The sequence below is a fragment of the Oncorhynchus mykiss genome, chromosome 17 (assembly GCF_057628025.1).
Source record: "Oncorhynchus mykiss isolate SJ-2025 chromosome 17, ASM5762802v1, whole genome shotgun sequence".
In the NCBI taxonomy this organism is placed as follows: Eukaryota; Metazoa; Chordata; class Actinopteri; order Salmoniformes; family Salmonidae; genus Oncorhynchus; species Oncorhynchus mykiss.
The window spans coordinates 47,445,074-47,459,608 of record NC_143038.1 but is presented as its reverse complement, the minus strand read 5'-3'; the positions used below and the strand labels follow the sequence as shown (position 1 = coordinate 47,459,608).

General features: G+C 41.4%; 1 protein-coding gene across 1 annotated transcript; it reads right to left on the bottom strand.

Moving 5' to 3' along the window:
- Positions 1–8,289: 8,289 nt before the first annotated feature.
- LOC110494364 (MICOS complex subunit MIC10) lies at positions 8,290–13,688 on the bottom strand. Its single transcript, XM_021569352.3, has 4 exons — positions 13,567–13,688; positions 8,886–8,933; positions 8,658–8,767; positions 8,290–8,531 (listed from the first exon to the last, which is right to left on the bottom strand). Exons 1-4 carry the CDS (start codon positions 13,625–13,627, stop codon positions 8,523–8,525), a joined length of 228 nt encoding a protein of 75 aa, XP_021425027.1. The 5' UTR covers positions 13,628–13,688; the 3' UTR covers positions 8,290–8,522.
- Between the last annotated feature and the right edge of the window lie 847 nt (positions 13,689–14,535).

The window sequence follows — 14,535 nt, the reverse complement described above, 5'->3', positions numbered from 1 at the left end:
TGAGGATAATGGGGAAGATGGGCGACACCTGGAGGGGGGTGGTGACAATCACAAAGACAGGTGTGACATCTTTACTTTTACTCAAGTATAACAATTGGTTACTTTTTCCACCACTGCACAATGACTACATCAAGGTTGTGACTACAAACTTGGTTGCATTTGCAGTTCGTTTTGATTGTGTTTCAGATAATTTTGTGCCCAATAGAAATTAATGGTAAATAATGTAGTGCCATTTTGGAATCACTATTATAAATAATAATAGCATATTTTCTACATTAATGTGGATGCTACCATGATTATGGATAATCCTGAATTAATTGTGAATAAAGATGAGTGAGAAAGTTAGAGGGTCAGAGCTCAAACCCCCAAGACAAGCTAACCTTTCACCATTACCAATAACAAGGGAGGTTAGCATGCCTTGGTGGTATGATCTTTGACCCTTCTAACAGCTCCACCTACAGGCCAGTCGGTGCCATTTTTTTTTACCAGGGGACTCATGGCCTCTTGTTTCTGTGCCAAATTTAAAAAAAGTAAACAATCTATGCTTGAGTTACTTGACGATGTCAAATATTTTTTTAAATCTAAGAATAGCTTCGCTGTGAACCCCTATATATTGCAAATCGTGACAAATGCATCACTTGTGTCAGTTCACACTTCCTTTTGATTTATTGTATTGCCTATCTGATTTACCATCTATGAATGTGTCATTCAATGTGTTTCTATAGGCTAGTAGCAGTAAGGCCAAATTCAATGTTTCATCAAATATATATATATATATACCTACAAGGGTCCTAAAATTCTAAATCAAACAGCTAAATTATCCATCTTAAAAAATATGACCATCTGTGTTAGCTTAGTAGACCCCCCTCTGGCTCAGAGTGGAAGTGTAGATACAGTAGGCAGGCCATGCATGCTGTCCTTGAGGGCCAGGCTGTTCAGGTTGGTTTTGTCCCAATCTTTGAATAAGCCACTGATTAATACCTTGACAACAATGAATGGACCTCCCAATAAATCTCTTGAGGAAGTAAGTGCCAGAGACAAATTAAAACCAACAGACGCTCCTTAGATCATGACTCATGAGCTGTGCACCACTCTAGTACAGCCAGTCACTGTCCCAAACTGCCAGTGGTTATTCCACATTAGGATTTGGCATAATGGAGGAATTTTGCCTCTCTATGAACAGAAATGCCTTCAACAGCCACTACAGGGATGGAACTCTATGTTCCTCAAATAAAATATGTGCATGCTGCCCTGGCACTGTGCTCTGTCTCTCTCACTCCCTCATGTCAGTTCTGGCTGCAGAACAGACCACATCTGATGGAAAAATTGTTGTAATTATGATTCTGACATGCGTATGATATGCAGGTTAGCGTTTTTTTGTTATGAATCTTATTCTGGAGGAAGCTCTGCTGAGCAGTCACTATCTGGCACAGCCATAAAGTCATAAAATTAGATTTTAAACCTAAATCCTAACCTTAACCACAATGCTAAACCTAATCCTAACCTTAAATGAAGACCAAAGATATCATTTTTGTATTCATACATTTTTACAATATAGGTAATTTTGACTTTGCAGCTGCCCTATCGAAGGGGAAATAGTTCAGTTCTGCCTCCAGGATAAGACTACTGATAATAAACGCCAACCTGCATATGATATCTGAAACAGCTCTGTGTTTTCTGATTAGTGGCAAGGTTAATAGTGATTATGATTGTCGTTCTGGAGAATCTGTCAGACAGGCACAGACAGGTACACTCTTATGCCCCAGAAATCTATCTCCACTTCCCTCCCCCGCTGCAAGTGTGCAGCTTTGTATCCATAAGCCCCCATGCTCTCTTGCAGACAAATACTATATTAATAGATAGGGGAAGAGTGAAATAACATAATCTGTTTTTGAGAGGATGCCAACATATACTCCTTACTTTGTGACTAATGCATTGCAGAATGTGTGCAGGAGTGTTTACATGTACTGTATGTGTGTGTAAGAGTGTGTCTCTCTCTGTCTATCTTTGCTCGTGTGAAAGAACATTTGTTTATATACTGAACAAAAATATAAATGCAACATGCAACAATTTCAAAGATTTTACTGAGTTACAGCTCATAGAAGTATATCAGTCATTTGAAATACATTTGTTAGACCCAATCTATGGATTTCATGACTAGGAAGGAGTGCTGCCATGGCTGGGCAGGGGAGGGCATAGGCCCACCCACAGGGGAGACAGGCCCGGCCAATCAGAATGAGTTTTTCCCCACAAAGGGCCTTATTACACACGATAGAGAAATGAACATTGAATTCTCTGGCAACAGCTCTGGTGGACATTCCTGCAGTCAGCATGCCAATTACATGCTCCCTCAAAACTTGCGACATCTATGGCATTGTGTTGTGTGACTAAACAGCACATTTTAGAGTGGCCTTTTGTCTACAGCACAAGGTGCACCTGTGTAATGAGCATGCTGTTTAATCAGGTTCTTGATAGGTCACACCTATCAGGTAGATGGATTATCTTGGCAAAGGAGAAATGCTCCCTAACAGGGATGTAAACACATTTGAGAAATAAGCTTGTTGTGTATGGAACATTTCTGGGATCTTTTATTTCAGCTAGTAAAACATGAGACCAACACTTTACATGTTGCATTCATATTTTTGTTCAACATACATACATACATGCATGCATGTACAGTGGGGAGAAAATGTATTTGATACACTGCCGATTTTGCAGGTTTTCCTACTTACAAAGCATGTAGAGGTCTGTAATTTTTATCATAAAAAAAAAAATCCAGAAAATCACATTGTATGATTTTTAAGAAATTAATTAGCATTTTATTGCATGACATAAGTATTTGATACATCAGAAAATAAGAACTTAATATTTGGTACAGAAACCTTTGTTTGCAATTACAGAGATCACACGTTTCCTGTAGTTCTTGACTAGGTTTGCACACACTGCAGCAGAGATTTTGGCCCACTCCTCCATACAGACCTTCTCCAGATCCTTCAGGTTTCGGGTCTGTCGCTGGGCAATACGGACTTTCAGCTCCCTCCAAAGATTTTCTATTGGGTTCAGGTCTGGAGACTGGCTAGGCCACTCCAGGACCTTGAGATGCTTCTTACGGAGCCACTCCTTAGTTGCCCTGGCTGTGTGTTTCGGGTCGGTGTCATGCTGGAAGACCCAGCCACGAGCCATCTTCAATGCTCTTACTGAGGGAAGGAGGTTGTTGGACAAGATCTCGCGATACATGGCCCCATCCATCCTCCCCTCAATATGGTGCAGTCGTCATGTCCCCTTTGCAGAAAAGCATCCCCAAAGAATGATGTTTCCACCTTCATGCTTCACGGTTGGGATGGTGTTCTTGGGCTTGTACTCATCCTTCTTCCTCCAAACACAGCGAGTGGAGTTTAGACCATGACCTTCTCCCATTCCTCCTCTGGATCATTCAGATGGTCATTGGCAAACTTTAGACGGGCCTGGACATGCGCTGGCTTGAGCAGGGGGACCTTGCGTGCGCTGCAGGATTTTAATCCATGACGGCGTAATGTGTTACTAATGGTTTTCTTTGAGACTGTGGTCCCAGCTCTCTTCAGGTCATTGACCAGGTCCTGCCGTGTAGTTCTGGGCTGATCCCTCACCTTCCTCATGATCATTGATGCCCCACGAGGTGAGATCTTGCATGGAGCCCCAGACCGAGGGTGATTGACCGTCATCTGGAACTTCTTCCATTGTCTAATAATTGCGCCAACAGTTGTTGCCTTCTCACCAAGCTGCTTGCCTATTGTCCTGTAGCCCATCCCAGCCTTGTGCAGATCTAGAATTTTATACCTGATGTCCTTAAACAGCTCTTTGGTCTTGGCCATTGTGGAGAGGTTGGAGTCTGTTTGATTGAATGTGTGGACAGGTGTCTTTTATACAGGTAACGAGTTCAAACAGCTGCAGTTAATACAGGTAATGAGTGGAGAACAGGAGGGCTTCGTAAAGAAAAACTAAAAGGTCTGTGAGAGCCGGAATTCTTACTGGTTGGTAGGTGATCAAATACTTTTGCCATGCAATAAAATGCAAATTAATTACTTAAAAATCATACAATGTGATTTTCTGGATTTTTGTTTTAGATTCCGTCTCTCACAGTTGAAGTGTACCTATGATAAAAAATTACAGACCTCTACATGCTTTGTCAGTAGGAAAACCTGCAAAATCGGCAGTGTATCAAATACTTGTTTTCCCCACTGTCTGTTGAACAAAAATATGAACCAAATGCCACCGGCCAAGTGCATGCGTGCGCATGCATGCGTACATGCATACATGTATACATGTACATAGTACCAGTCAAAAGTTTGGACACATCTACTCATTCAAGGGTTTTTCTTTATTTTTACTATCTTCTACATTGTATAATATTAGTGAAGACATCAAAACTATGAAATAACACACATGGAATTATGTATTAACCAAAAAAAGTGTTAAAATATATTTTGATTTGTTTATGTTAGATTCTTCAAAGTAGCCACCCCTTGCCTTGATGACAGCTTTGCACACTCTTGGCATTCTCTCAACCAGCTTCATGAGGTAGTCAGCTGGAAAGCATTTCAATTAACTGGTGTGCCTTGTTAATTTGTGGAATTTCTTTCCTTCTTAATACATTTGAGCCAATCAGTTGTTTTGTGACAAGGTAGGGGTGGTATATAGAAGATAACCCTATTTGGTAAAAGACCAAGTCCATATTATGGCAAGAACAGCTCAAATAAGCAAAGAGAAATGACAAGTCATTCTTTACTTTAAGACATGGTCAGTCAATCCGGAAATTTCAAGAACTAAGAAAGTTTCAAAGTGCAGTCGCAAAAACCATCAAGCGCTATGAAGAAACTGGCTCTCATGAGGACCGCCACAGGAAAGGAAGTCCCAGAGTTACCTCTGCTGCAGAGGATAAGTTCATTAGAGTTACCAGGCTGAGAAATTGCAGCCCAAATAAATGCTTCACAGAGTTCAAGTAACAGACACATCTCAACATCAACTGTTCAGAGACTGTGTGAATCAGGCCTTCGTGGTCGAATTGCTGCAAAGAAACCACTACCAAAAGGACACCAATAATAAGAAGAGACTTGCTCACGAGCAATAGACAGACCGGTGGAAATCTGTCATTTGGTCTGATGAGTCCAAATTAGAATTTTGGTTCCAACCGCCAAGTCTTTGTGAGATGCAGAGTAGGTGAACAGATTATCTATGCATGTGTGGTTCCCACCGTGAAGCATGGAGGAGGTGGTGTGATGGTGCTTTGCTGGTGACACTGTCTGTGATGTATTTCAAATTCAAGGCACACTTAACCAGCATGGCTACCACAGCATTCTGCAGCGTTACGCCATCCCATCTGGTTTGCGCTTAGTGGGACTATGATTTGTTTTCAACAGGACAATGGCCTCCACAATCACCCAACCTCAATCCAATTGAGATGGTTTGGGATGAGTTGGACCGCAGAGTGAAGGAAAAGCAGACAAGTGCTCTGCATATGTGGGAACTCCTTCAAGACTGTTGAATTCCAGGTGAAGCTGGTTGAGAGAATGCCAAGAGTGTGCAAAGCTGTCATCAAGGCAAAGGGTGGCTCATTTTAAGAATCTAAAATATACATTTGTTTAATACTTTTTGGGTTACTACATGAATCCATGTGTTATTTCATAGTTTAAGTATTCACTATTATTCTACAATGTAGAAAAATAAAAACCCTTGAATGTTGATAGGTAATGTGTGTGTGATATAAATATATACAGTGGGGCAAAAAAGTATTGTAGGATTTTTAATGAATTTATTTGCAAATTATGATGGAAAATAAGTATTTGGTCATCTACAAACAAGCAAGATTTCTGGCTCTCACAGACCTGTAACTTCTTCTTTAAGAGGCTCCTCTGTCCTCCACTCATTACCTGTATTAATGGCACCTGTTTGAACTAGTTATCAGTATAAAAGACACCTGTCCACAACCTCAAACAGTCACACTCCAAACTCCACTATGGCCAAGACCAAAGAGCTGTCAAAGGACACCAGAAACAAAATTGTAGACCTGCACCAGGCTGGGAAGACTGAATCTGCAATAGGTAAGCAGCTTGGTTTGAAGAAATCAACTGTGGGAGCAATTAATAGGAAATGGAAGACATACAAGACCACTGATAATCTCCCTCGATCTGGGGCTCCACGCAAGATCTCACCCCGTGGGGTCAAAATGATCACAAGAACGGTGAGCAAAAATCCCAGAACCACACGGGGGGGACCTAGTGAATGACCTGCAGAGAACTGGGACCAAAGTAACAAAGCCTACCATCAGTAACACCCTACACCGCCAGGGACTCAAATCCTGCAGTGCCAGACGTGTCCCCCTGCTTAAGCCAGTACATGTCCAGGCCCATCTGAATTTGCTAGAGAGCATTTGGATGATCCAGAAGAAGATTGAGAGAATGTCATATGGTCAGATGAAACCAAAATATAACTTTTTGGTAAAAACTCAACTTGTCGTGTTTGGAGGACAAAAATGCTGAGTTGCATCCAAAGAACACCATACCTACTGTGAAGCATGGGGGTGGAAGCATCATGTTTTGGGGCTGTTTTTCTGCAAAGGGACCAGGACGACTGATCCGTGTAAAGGAAAGAATGAATGGGCCCACGTATCGTGAGATTTTGAGTGAAAACCTCCTTCCATCAGCAAGGGCATTGAAGATGAAACGTGGCTGGGTCTTTCAGCATGACAATGATCCCAAACACACCGCCAGGGCAACGAAGGAGTGGCTTCGTAAGAAGCATTTCAAGGTCCTGGAGTGGCCTAGCCAGTCTCCAGATCTCAACCCCATAGAAAATCTTTGGAGGGAGTTGAAAGTCCGTGTTGCCCAGCAACAGCCCCAAAACATCACTGCTCTAGAGGAGATCTGCATGGAGGAATGGGCCAAAATACCAGCAACATTGTGTGAAAACCTTGTGAAGACTTACAGAAAACGTTTGACCTCTGTCATTGCCAACAAAGGGTATATAACAAAGTATTGAGATAAACTTTTGTTATTGACCAAATACTTATTTTCCACCATAATTTGCAAATAAATTCATTAAAAATCCTACAATGTGATTTTCTGGATTTTTTTTCTCATTTAGTCTGTCATAGTTGAAGTGTACCTATGATGAAAATTACAGGCCTCATCTTTTTAAGTGGGAGAACTTGCACAATTGGTGGCTGACTAAATACGTTTTTGCCCCACTATACACACACACACACACACACACACACCACTGTTGAAGATTGTACTGTATCTACTATGGAGAGAGATACATGTGAATGTAATTTTGAAATGTATTCTATGTTGCAAATAAGTGTTTGAGATTATATATGTGGGGCTGGTCATATCTGGATGTGTGCTGTAAGAAATGTGTATAGTTTAAGCCTATGAGTGAGCATGTGAGTTTCAGTACATATGCGTATGAACATGTGTTTAAATATGTGCCTTGAAGTGAAAGTGTGAATGTGTGTTCAGACGTGCACGGAGCGGAACTCACCTGTTAGTAATAAGGGCTGAGCTTCAGTCCAGAACTGGCATTCCAGAACATTCCACAAATTCTGCTGCACCAGGGGGCTGGACAAACACACTCCCAAAACATACTCCCAGACACAATCAGTACTGCCAATGAACACACAGACAGAGGATTGCTCACAAAAGACACACAAGCTAACATGACCCTTTCTCCGTGCATCACCTACACAATCACTGCCAACACTTCCAACATACAAGCACACACACAGGTACTCTGCCATTGTCCTGCTCCTAAACACTCCCAGATGAAGACAGACTGCATGGTGTAGCTGTACCTGGGACAAAGTATTGCAATCCTTCTTACCAGCGCAACATGTAACATGTCCTACAGTTCCTCCGCTTAAACGATTCATCTTAGTGATAGGTAGCAATATACAGTGTCGTATTGGTATTAATACACAGCAGATAGTTTCCCCCACACTTTGCATTTACCACCTGAGCCCATCTTCACCTGTAGTATACAGCCCTCTCACTAAACATTTATCAAACCTCGCTCTGTACATTCAGGAATATCTTTGTTCCACACCCTCCCTCTCCATCATCCAGATTTTATCCATGGCTTCATTTTCTTTAGCTCTCATTTTTCCCTGCTCCCCCTCTTTCCTTAAGGGCTGCAGCAGGACAGCAGGAGTTTAACTCTCCTACTCATTCACACACAAAATACTGTCATTCTTCTTTTCCCTCCTGCTCTCTAACACACAAAGCTTGCCAAACTCATTTCAAAATAGACATGTTCTTTGTTAGCATTCAAACTTTATTCACACAGATACAAGACATAAGTAAATCAGGAATAATATTCTGTCAAATGATTCATTACTTATATATACACACAAATACACAACTGCCCTGTGAGACTCACACAGTAATTACATTGGGTGGCAGAGAGACAAGCAGCAAAATAAAATAAAAACAAGCAGCAAAATAATGAGGACGAGACAACTTCTACATCAGCCAACTCTCCCCAGTCTTCTACTGTTCCTGAAAGAGATTAAATAGAACAGTCATTTTATTATGTGCAATTATTGTTGAGGGAAAAAAAGATGGAATACTGCGTTTCAACCTTAATGGCAACGACCTTGGTCATGACGTGTGTGATTTGCTCACCTTTACCCTGTGACCATGGAGCTGGTAAGGTGACTTGAAGTCCTGCTGGCAGTTGGAGTAGCCCATGCCCAGCCCCACACCTGAACCAAATGCCACCGGCCAAGTGCGCCCTAGAGATGAGACAGACAATTCACTTATATGAAACAAACCATAACTCCCACAAAGATCAACACATGGACAGCGTTATTATTACAATTACTGTTCTCTGCTGTCTGAGGCAATACTCACGTTTGAAGAAGAGGACTGAGAACACAATCCCCACGCCAAGGCCGGTCGCTAGAGAGAGACAGCGAGAGAGAGAAAGAAAGAAAAGAAAGGGGGTGCATAAACCTCTCCATAGAGGAATAGAAACAAAAAAACAAGTCTGCAGCACACCCTATGATTAAGTATTGGGGTAATGCACACATACACACAGGTATGGAATTCCCTGGTGTGCTTGGAAGTTAGTCTGCTCTAATGAGGTGAGGTGAGGTGAGGGGCAACATGACCGCTGACCCCAGAGCTGGTAAACAGCACCTGTCAGCCAGACATTGTTCATTAGAGAGAGAAGCAGAGGGGGAATATGAAGAAAAGCATGTGAAAGTAAACTTAAGATAATGAGAGCCAAAAATGTTTAATTGAGTGAGAGAGAGATGTCAAGGGGTAGGAGGAGCTAGTGCTATAAAGGAAAGACACAAAGGGGGAGGAGAGATGAAAGGCAGGGATAAGTGAGATAGAGGGCTAGCAGTGTGATCTAGAGATCTGTGATGTTTAAGTTAGGGAGAAAGAGTCCAGTCAGGTCAAGCAGAGGGTCCAGGTGAGGTGATCTTCATGGCAGGGAGATGGACAGACAAGACACAAATAAGACACAATGATAGAGTGTAAGTGTGGACCCGAGGGGGCATTTGAGGAGATAGAATGTGTTTGTGTGCTTAGCTTCACCTCGCTGTGTGCAGCGCCCCACCCAGCTACAAGGGCAAGCCAGCGCAGAAATAAATAAAAACAACAGTTTGGGCCCCTCCACTTCTTAATTGGATTCAGAGAGCTATGCAGCATGACCGATACGCAGCTGCCAAAGCACTCAGACACTGCTCCCTCCGTCTCAATTACACAACTTACAAATGTCAAACAAGACCACAAAAACAAAGGGACAACATCCGAGACATGTTTATTGCTGCTGATAGACAGACACATCATGCTCATCTACAACCTCTGCTGCCCCCCCCCCCCCACACTTTTTCCTGCCCCCCCTCACTTTCCAGTCTGAACTTTAAAAAATGTAAAAATTAAAAAGGAGGTCCAATGCAGCCGTTTTTTTAACCCACAATATCAAATCAGTTCTGGGTAACAATTAAGTACATTACTGTGATTGTTGCTTGGACTGTCTGGGGAGGGGGAAACTGTAAACGAGTGGTTATTGGCAGAGAAGTTTGGAACGTTCTTATTGGTCTATTAAACTACTTTACCGCCTGGTGATGTCACCAGGCTGGCAAAAACTCTATCCAACCAAAACAGGGTTTGAAATTTTCAAACAGCTCTTACACTAAAAAGGGAACTATTATCTTCACAATTTCACAGTATTAGTCAAACAGTGTGGAAATATATATATTAAAAAAAACTTACAAAAAAATACACTTTTGACAGCAATTGGCCTTTAAGATTTACAGACAACTTCTGTCTCTTTAGCCCCACTCTCTCTCTCATTTCCTTTCCATGTCTCCTCCTCCCTCTCCCTCTCCCTGTGATTGTTGCCGAAAAGCAGTGGAGCTGGCCAAATATGAGGCCAGATCTGCAACAGATTTACTATTATGAACCTCTATACAACCACAGCTTGACTCCCTCTGTTCCTCTGTTCCTCTGATATCTTTACCTTTCCTTCCTCCTCCCCCTTTCTCTCCTGACTGTGCATCCATCATTCTTCTCTTCTGTTGTTCCCCTCTTACTGTGCAGCAGCTTTCCTGTCTGTCCTGATAGGCTGGCTATGACAGGCTCCCTGCTGGGGGCAACGTGATTTCACAACCTTTGGCCTCTTTACACCGTAAGTGTAGATTATTGTAAACCCAGCTGTTGTCAACCCACATACCTTTTCGGGGAATACAGTAAATCTAAAAACAAGGAAAATATTATGGCAAACATTCCAAAATCAAATACCTCTGTAAGAAAGATGATCATTCAAATCACTCTTTAAGCAAAACTACTTACAAATATTTGTAAGGGTGCAGGAATATCATTGGTTCCAGATCAGAATGTTGTGTGTCATGTTTAGACAATATTCCTTTATTATGGATATTAGACACCACCTTCACACTGCATTGTTGACATTGTGTGATCACCTTTATGTTGTCTCAGATCAATTGGTAAACTCTGATTTACCAATGCAATGGCACTTATAAATGTAGATCCTTCAAACACCCCCAAACAGGGATACAGATCCCAATCAAAGGTGTATTCACATGCTCCACTAAGGCAGTTATTTATCTTGTAACTTGTCCTTGCGGTAAAAAATACGTGGGTAAAACAAAGGGCGAATTAAAAGTACGAATCTCTGAGCATATTAGCACCATTAGGTGCAAAAACTCGACTTACCCAGTTGCGGCCCACTTTTTGGAAGCGAACCACTCGATTTCGTCCCTACGTTATATCGGCATCGAACATGTCACCCTCCCTAGGAGAGGATGTGACCTCAACAATTTATTGTTAAACGAGAAGCTGCCTGGATCTGTAATTTAAAGACCCGTGCTCCCTTCGGACTCAACGTAGACTTTGATCTGAAGACATTCTTGTGATTTTGCTATTGAAAATGTTTGTAGGCCTGTGTACCCAAATTGTATCTATGATCATATGCTATCCATTCATGTTTTTGGTATGTTATTTTTATATAACAAAGCCTCCTTCACTCACGCCGCCAAACTTACCCTAGTAAAACTTACTATCCTACCTATCCGCGACTTCGGCGATGTCATCTACAAAATAGCTTCCAATACTCTACTATGCAAACTGGATGCAGTCTATCACAGTGCCATCCGTTTTGTTACCAAAGCCCCTTATACCACCCACCACTGCGATCTGTATGCCCTAGCCGGCTGGCCCTCGCTACACATTCATCGCCACACCCACTGGCTCCAGGTCATCCACAAGTCTATGCTAGGTAAAGCTCCGCCTTATCTCAGCTCACTGGTCACAATAACAACACCCACCCGTAGCACGCACTCCAGCAGGTATATCTCACTGGTCAACCCCAAAGCCAACACCTCATTTGGCCACCTTTCCTTCCAGTTCTCTGCTGCCAGTGACTGGAACGAATTGCAAAAAATCGCTGAAGCTGGAGACTTATATTTCCCTCACTAACTTTAAACATCAGCTATCTGAGCAGCTAACCGATCGCTGCAGCTGTACATAGTCCATCTGTAAATAGCCCACCCAATCTACCTACCTCATCCCCATATTGTTTTCATTAACTTTTCTGCTCTTTTGCACACCAGTATCTCTACTTGCACATCATCATCTGCTCATCTATCACTCCAGTGTTAATCTGCTAAATTGTAAATACTTCGCTACTATGGCCTATTTATTGCCTACCTCCTCACTCCATTTGCACACACTGTATATAGACTTTCTTTTTTCCTATTGTGTTATTGACTGTATGCTTGTTTATTCCATGTGTAACTCTGTGTTGTTGTTTGTGTCGCACTGCTTTGCTTTAGCTTGGCCAGGTTGCAGTTATAAATGAGAACTTGTTCTGAACTAACTATTTAACCTGGTTAAATAAAGGTGAAATAAAAAAATAAAAAAAATAAAAATCTGAGAATTAACCAATGATATCAGGCCACACCCAGCCATGATTACAGACACCTGTGTGTGTCTTTTGACACTATATAAAACAAGTGACCCTGCAGTGTTTGTCATTATACCCTGATGAAGACAGCTCGTTTGTCAAAACTTTGGTAATTAGGTTATTAAATTATTGCATCTGAGTTCCTAGAGTGTGCGAATCTCCTTTACATTTTTCAAGTGTTCTACTCCGCTAGCCAGCACCTCGCCTAAATTGGTGTGCATTTATTTTGCCTCTTGATCACCTTATCAAGCCCATTTAAATATATTTATATGATGTGTAATGAATGCTTCCTTAACTTACTTTTAATGGAAATTGTTACAACACTTTACAGAAACGTCAGCAAAGAAGGTTTTGCCCAGTTGCACTATACGGTCTTTCCCTAATCTACTTAATCATAAAGCTACTTTACTATTACAGTTGCTGGATCGTGTAGGTGATGAAACACTTTAAACATGTGTTGATAAAACATTTTAATCATGCATGTTTCAAGTTAATGTCACGTGCAGAAATTCTAAACCCAACATATGTCACTGATGCTTTATGTCATGTCACAATGTGTAATGCAGTCCTATGCTTTGAGCATGCATTTCATGTGCATCATTACGGGATAGTTTATTGGTGCAGTTAATCATATTACCCTAGAGGACTGTCATGCCAGTTTAAGTATTTCTTTGATTTTATATAATGCAATGTAAGCAACATTTTAGAGCATGTTATGGGACTAGTTACTGTCACTGAAAAGTTAACTCAAACCCGTAACTGACGGCGTGAAGGGCACAATGTGTTTCCTGGACTGGTAGCAGAATAATACAAACATATAGGACATGAGCGCGCAAATGTTTTGGTCCGTTTCTTCGACACAATTGCCTGAAATATAATTACAACAAACCATACAAAAAAAAGCCCTCTGATGGGGCTTTTGGTTTAAATTTGTCAATGGACCTCATCGGGTAAGTTATGGCCCACACTATACGTAGACAGGTGGCCTTGCTAAGCTCATGCACCTGGTCCCCGGCTTACACTGCGCATTTTTCGGTTGTACTCTGTTTGGAATCAATTTCAAAATAAATGCATTAATGAAATATCAATATTTACCTATCTTCACAGCGCTATCAGCTAAGCATCGGTCCCACTTCTGTCCGTGTTCATTTGCCATGTTTTCAGCTTCTGACTCCTCACATCTTCATAAATCGCGAGATTGAGGTCATGTGATCACCTACGTCAACAATGTTGCAGATATGTATTTTACATGGATGCATGTGATGACAAGATGTGCTCTATATGACTATTTAATTTCTGCAACATTTCGACAACATTGCAATGTTAGAAACTGTAGTGAAGTAGGTTGTGCCACTGAAATAAATATGAAATGCAATGTATGACATTGTCACACATCCACAATGTAAATCACTGCTTTCACATACTGATTTGCATCAGCTTGGATGAAGCATTCAGAAATTAAATCATCCAAATGGCCATTATTACACAGTTTTTTTGTATTAGCTAAGTCTCAAACCATGATCATTAGGATATCCAGCGGTCAATGGTCATGTATCACTCCATTGCATAAGTTGTTAGTTGTGTATGCTTGCAATGAAATCAGTAAAGCAAACAAGCAGAATCTTTACCTGCAACCTTTGCTTAATCAGTGGACACAAAAATGTGGATCAGTGCAAATGTTGAACAAAAAGCATCTATTTGCAGCAGATATCAGTCCCATATGTAGGCCTACCGCAAAAAAAAAATCCCTTATCAATCATGGGCAGAAGAGGTGCCAGTGGGTTAGAGAGATGCACTATGCAGGCCTCTCCAACTCTGTTCCTGGAGAGCTATCCCCCTGTTGGTTTTTGCTCCAACCTCAGTTCTAACTAACCTGATTCAGTTTATCAACCAACTAATTATTAGAATCAGGCGCGAAAACCTACAGGATGTTAAATCTCCAGGAACAGGGTTGGAGAGCCTGGTAGACTACAGTATATCTAAGAGTACTTTGTTGAGGGAAGTTTTATTATGACCAAACTATGAGGAGTTCAGAGGCATTACAACAATTGATATTGGGTCAAT

Bases quoted from the DNA above. Each gene is read 5' to 3' on its own strand.
- LOC110494364 (XM_021569352.3), bottom strand. From the start codon at position 13,627: ATGGCAAATGAACACGGACAGAAGTGGGACCGATGCTTAGCTGATAGC. The intron at 8,934-13,566 runs GTAAATATTGAT...GTCTCTCTCTAG, and splicing joins TGATAGCGCTGTGAAGATAG to CGACCGGCCTTGGCGTGGGG. The intron at 8,768-8,885 runs GTGAGTATTGCC...TCTCATCTCTAG, and splicing joins CTCAGTCCTCTTCTTCAAAC to GGCGCACTTGGCCGGTGGCA.